Source organism: Sycon ciliatum, chromosome 11, assembly GCF_964019385.1.
Source record: "Sycon ciliatum chromosome 11, ocSycCili1.1, whole genome shotgun sequence".
Classification (NCBI taxonomy): Eukaryota; Metazoa; Porifera; class Calcarea; order Leucosolenida; family Sycettidae; genus Sycon; species Sycon ciliatum.
In genome coordinates, this window is record NC_088653.1 from 9,575,133 (window position 1) to 9,581,242 (window position 6,110).

General features: G+C 51.1%; 1 protein-coding gene across 1 annotated transcript; it reads left to right on the forward strand.

Moving 5' to 3' along the window:
• Positions 1–842: 842 nt before the first annotated feature.
• On the forward strand, positions 843–5,159 carry LOC135827058 (uncharacterized). Its single transcript, XM_065339581.1, has one exon. The coding sequence runs from the start codon at positions 843–845 to the stop codon at positions 5,157–5,159; it is 4,317 nt and encodes a 1,438-aa protein (XP_065195653.1).
• Positions 5,160–6,110: the final 951 nt, after the last annotated feature.

Genomic DNA, 6,110 nt, shown 5'->3' on the forward strand with positions numbered 1-6,110 from the left:
GATTTGTTTGACTCGCGCGTGACTTTCCTTTCTTTTCTTTTTGTCATGTATGACGTATCGGTATGACGTGAGTGTGTACACACTCTGTTTATGACCACGTGACTGCATGCTCACGTGGAACTACAGTCAGTAGGCTAGTGCATTTTAGCGACTGCAGCGATCCGATCTTCTTGCTGCAGCGCTGTTTCTTCTTCTTCACTTGTGTCTTTTCTTTGGTCGCTGCACTAGTTTGTGATTACCATGATTACGCGTCAATGGACGACATGGTCGCCATTTTGTGCATGTCCTTTTTCCTGATGGATCTTGGATCTCGTGGAAAAAGAACAGTTTTCTTTTCTCCCAACTTTACCACTATTTCAATATTTCAACTCTCTTGATTCCTTGTTGATAGTTGTGGCTCAGTGCATGTGCGAGTGTGCTGGAGTGCTAGCTGGAAGAGATAGAGAGCATAGTGGTGGAGTAACAACGTGGTGCCGAAACCCCGCTGGTTTGGACCGGAGAATACGAGCGTGGTTTCGAATTGGAATTTTCTTGAATTCGTAAATTGTGTCCGGATCGATCGTTCACGTGTCGTGTGTTGTTCGCTGAGCACTGGTAGAGTGCTGACGAAGCGTGCTGTTGTGGCCTGGTAGTCGATGCCTCCTAGACTTAGGAACGCTCGAGGCAGGGGTATCAGTAGCACACCGACAACTCCACAGGCGCCTGGACATAGTGATCGTGACATTGAAAATTTGTTGACTCCTGGGAGTCCTGAGGATAGTACATCCGTGGTATCCAGGCACAGTGAAGGTGGTGCTGATCATACTAGTGTTAGTGACAGTGCGTCTTCTGTCAACAGAGAAATGTCGTCACTTAAGTTGGATGGATTCGTGAAGCCGTATCGTGGCCGAGTGGACGACTTTGACATGTTTTGGTCGAAGTTTGAAGTACTGGCAGATATATCGGGGTGGACAAGCACGGAGCAACAGATGAAACGGTTGCCGCTGTTCTTGGAGGGCGAAGCCCACCGTGTGTTCTCAAAACTGAGTGAGACGGAGAAGCGAGATAAGGATGCAGTGAGGAGCATCCTGCGGAAGTCCTTCTGCGTGAGCCGCAGTGAGGCGTACCGCTTGTTTAAGCAGCGGCAGCTGAAAGTGGATGAAAGTCCAGAGGTATATGTTGCCGAGCTGTGCCGTCTGTTAGAGCTGTCTGGACATAAGAGTGACAGCGATACCGATCCTGTGGTGATCGAGCAGCTGTTGGCCGGATTGCCAATTGAGTTTGCCAAGGATGTCCGTTTGTCCATGGCAGGCAGGGACCTGAAGGTGTCTGAATGCCTTGATAGGATCCGGGCACTGCGATCAGCAACCGGCACCAGAGTTGGTGCAGTGTCCGCAGCTGCCACATATGTGCAAGACAGTGTTGCCACGCCATCACCGCGGCTTTGCCACCATTGTGGAGAACCGGGCCATTTCAAAAGGCATTGCCCGAAGTTATCCCGAGCAGGGAATGGTCACGCGGCCAAGCAAGAGCACCGGCGCAAGGACCCGTTCTGCCACTTCTGTGACAAGAAAGGGCACGTCAAGAAGGACTGCTTGCTGAGGAAGAAGTGGCTGGATACACAGGCTAGCTCAGAAGTTGCTGGGGCCTCGGTGCACTCCAAGGACGTGTGCCTCCTGGCATCTGCATCGCCATCGTGCCCGAAGCTACCTCGTGTGTTTGTTGAATGTGCTGGTCCTGACGCGAGTAACAGTGTGCGTGCTGCAGCTGTGATAGACACTGGATCCACTCGCACATTAGTGACAGAAGCCCTGCTGCATCGCCTCGGTCTTGATGTGACGCCATTGACCAATAATGACGGCATCGTAGCACTGGATGGCAACACCATGCAGACGTGTGGCACAGTGGCCCTCAAGTTTTGGAGACACGACGGACCGGTGAGCATTCATGAAGTGGTATTGAATGCTGTCGTTGTGCCTGATTTATGTGTAGTGGCCGCCGATGTACTGATTGGCATTGACCTGGTGACCTTGTGTGGGCGCCTGTCTGTAGAGTATGCTAATGATCAGCTTGTGCGTGTCGTAATTGGGCCCGGTCCAGCCCATGCAGATAGTTGCCCGTCGGTGTCAGTAGCATCAGCAGCTGTGCCGCCTCCTGGCCACCCTACACGTGTACAAGTGTATGAGGATCAGCTGACCGACAGTATGACCCCTAGTGCTGACAAAGAAGTTCTCCAGCCAGTCGCCGATGACTCGCCAATGTCTGCAGCTCCAACGCGCCCGCCATCGAAGCTGTCGCATCATGTCCATGTAGAGACTCACGGCAACGATGTCATCCTGAAGGTTGATGACGGCGAGATGCGTTGGATGTCGGCTGAGAAGCGTTGGGAGGTCAAGTGGGTATGGAAGTCTGGTGAAGAACCCAATGGCCGTGTTGGTCCTGGTATCAGCGAGTACCCTCGGAAGAAAATTACCGCGGCAGAGGAGACGCAATTCTGCTCTGCTGTAGATGAGTGGATTGAGCGAGGCTGGCTGGTGAAGCACGACGCTGAGACCCATGGTCGCCCTGCCTGTGTCTTGCCATTGATGGCTGTGAGTCAGCCGCACAAGACGTCTACACCTGTGCGTCCGGTGTTAGATTATCGCCACCTGAATAAGCTGTTGGTGTCCCACCCTGGCACTAAGTCGCCTGTGTGCGCCGAGACGTTGCGCCAGTGGAGGTTCAAGGGTGAAGCTGATGAATTTGAGTTAGTGGACATTACCAAGGCGTACTTGCAAATCCATGTCAGCCCGGAATTGCTACGGTTCCAAGTTGTCGAGTGGCGTGGTGTTCGCTACGTGATGACGCGCATGGCGTTTGGCCTGAGTGTGGCGCCGAAGTTCATGGACACCATCATCAAGTACGCTACCGGCAGCTTGCCCGATACAGATAACTATGTCGACGACATCATTGTCCCCAAGAGTCAACGGACTGTGTTGACAGAACAGCTCGCTAGCTACAGCCTGCCAACTAAGCCTGCTTTGGAGATGTCGGCTGCACGGGTTCTAGGACTGCAGCTCAACGAGTCTGATGATGGTCGAGTGCGCTGGTCCCGGCGTGATGAGTCGCATGTCGCATTTGCTGATGTCACGACGAAACGTGAGCTCTACAAGTGGTGTGGCCAGTTGACGAGCCACTACCCTGTTGCGTCATGGCTTCGTCCTCATTGTAGTTGGCTGAAGCGTTTGGCATGTCTGGAGAAGCTTGGCTGGGACGACCCGTTGCCTGCAGATCTCGTTCAGCGCTGCATGAGTCTCGCCAGCCGTTTAAGCCAGCACGATCCTGCTACCGGTGTGTGGCACGTAGACCCCAACGGTGAAAGCCAATGCCAGGTGTGGTGCGATGCGTCTGATATTGCTGTCGGCGTGGCGTTGGAGGTCGGTGGTGACATTGTCGAGGATGGTTCGTGGCTTCGTAAGCCTGACGACAAGCGGCATATTAATATTGCTGAATTGGAAGCCGCTGTCGAAGGCATTTCCCTTGCCGCTAAGTGGGGAGTTTCCCGTTTCAAGCTGTTGACTGACTCTAAGACAGTGGCAGCATGGCTGACGCAAGTAGTAACCAACTCCAAACGTGTGAAGACTGGTGGTCTGCAAGAGCTGCTTGTGCGTCGTCGCCTCCAGATCATCGATGATCTCATCGCTACGCTAGGTCTGACGATCGAGGTCGTGTGGATTCCGACGAACGAGAACCGTGCTGATCAGCTGACGCGTGTCCCGACTGACTGGATCAAGTATGCAAAGGCTCTTGCACCGACTGATGTTGTGGCCGCCTGCCTGTCTGTGGTTGGCCCTGTCACGTTTGCTCAGATACGTGAAGGCCAGAAGGTGGATCCCACCATTCGAGCTGCTGTTGCTCAATTGGAGTGTGGTGAGTTGGTCTCCATTCCTGAGTTCATAAAGGTGCGTGATCAATTGCTTGTTGATGATGGTATGTTAGTGCGTAGTATCAAGTTGCCTATTGATGGTTTGGTGTCTGTACCAGTTATTCCTACGTCTTTGCAACATGCTGTCGTCTCTTCTGTTCATGTGAATTCTGGCCATGGTAATTGGCGAATGATGTATGATCTGCTTCGTTCTAAGTGCTATTTCCCTTGTATGTCGTCGTTGTGCCTTGAGTTTGTCCGGCATTGTCAAGCTTGTGTTTCCGCCAGTAGTAAGAGTGGTCCGACGGCTGATCCCGCTCGCCCAGATTTGCCCGGTAAGCCTTGGCAGGAGATTGTTATTGATACTCTTGAACTTGGTTCTGACCGCAGTGGGCGTTTTCATTGTGTTCTTGTGATTGTTGATGTGTTTACTAAATGGGTCGAGGTTGTTCCCCTACGTGCGCATGATGGTCAGTCAGTTGCTGAAGCTGTGACCGATGTTTGTTTGAAGTGGGGCTCCCCAGAAGTTGTTCGTATGGACAATGGTACTGAATTTGTGAATGGCATTGTCGAGTCATTGTTTCGTGTGTTTGGCACGAAGGTGCGTACTGGTGCAGTTCGGCATCCCCAGTCTCAGGGTTCTGCTGAGCGATTTAATCGCACTTTGTTGACCCTCATTCGCAAGATGCTCGACTCCTCGAGTGATTGGAAGTCTGAGTTGCCTGTGCTGTTGCACTACTACCGTACGCGACTCCATGCCGCGATTGGTGTGTCCCCAATGGAAGCTATGTGTGGATGGCTTCCACGTCAGTTAACTGTTGACGAGTCTGCTGTTGGTTCTAGCCTTAGTGATTGGGTGGACAGCCTTGCTGGTCGGTCCGCTCGTATTCGTGACTTTGTCGAAGCTGAGTTGTCGTCTCATGATTTTGTTGAGGGCAGCGCTTCCAATCCATATGCTGTCGGTGATGCTGTGTTGCTCCGTCACCCTGCTCGTTCGCAGAAGCGCTTGCCACCGTTCGAAGCTGGGTGGAAGGTCACCGAGATCCTTGGTCCTGGTTCCGTGCGTGTGTGTCGTTCTGTGGATGGCTTTGATCAACAAAAGACTGTTAACATTCAGTTGATTAAACCTGCTGCTGAATCTGTGTTGTCGTGTGAGTCTGGATCTGCGCCTGCGTCGCCCGTGCAGTGTGATCTCGATGTTGAGCCGTTGGCTGTCGCCGATCGTAGTCTGCGTAACCGTCGTCATATCCAACGCCCGAGTCGTTACATCGATTGACACTGTGTTACCTGGGGGACTGGTGTAAATATAAAGATAACACAGTGGTAAATCAACTGCTTGTATTGTTACAATAGTTCTGACGATATTAGTTATTTGATTGTATTCTTACTTTGTAGCTGCGTCCAGGCTCGTTGGAATTCTCATCACGGACTCCATTCTAGTTTCGAAGAGATATATATTCTTGTCCAATTGTTCTCAACAAATTCCTCGTCTTGTGCATTTGTTATCAAACAAATTCTTCGTAGTATTTGCAGTACGTAGTCTCGCGCTCTTTGATTTGTTTGACTCGCGCGTGACTTTCCTTTCTTTTCTTTTGTCATGTATGACGTATCGGTATGACGTGAGTGGGTACGCACTCTGTTTATGACCACGTGACTGCATGCTCACTTGGAACTACAGTCAGTAGGCTAGTGCATTTTAGCGACTGCAGCGATCCGATCTTCTTGCTGCAGCGGTGTTTCTTCTTCTTCTTCACTTGTGTCTTTTCTTTGGTCGCTGCACTAGTTTGTGATTACCATGATTACGCGTCAATGGACGACATGGTCGCCATTTTGTGCATGTCCTTTTTCCTGATGGATCTTGGATCTCGTGGAAAAAGAACAGTTTTCTTTTCTCCCAACTTTACCACTATTTCAATATTTCAACTCTTGATTCCTTGTTGATAGTTGTGGCTCAGTGCATGTGCGAGTGTGCTGGCGTGCTAGCTGGAAGAGATAGAGAGCATAGTGGTGGAGTAACAGCGAGTTGTTGCTTTGGTTGGAGACAAAGATGGCTTTCCGTTTCAGTAGAATAATGTAATGTAACTATAACGGATAGTATTCTGTTGAGTGTTGGGATGCGTTGGGACCCCGACACGAATAGTGGGCACTATTCTCAAGCCATACACGATCGTGGGATCTCACACTTTCCCATTCGCTTTGGATCTGACAAAAGACAGACGACTTGTTC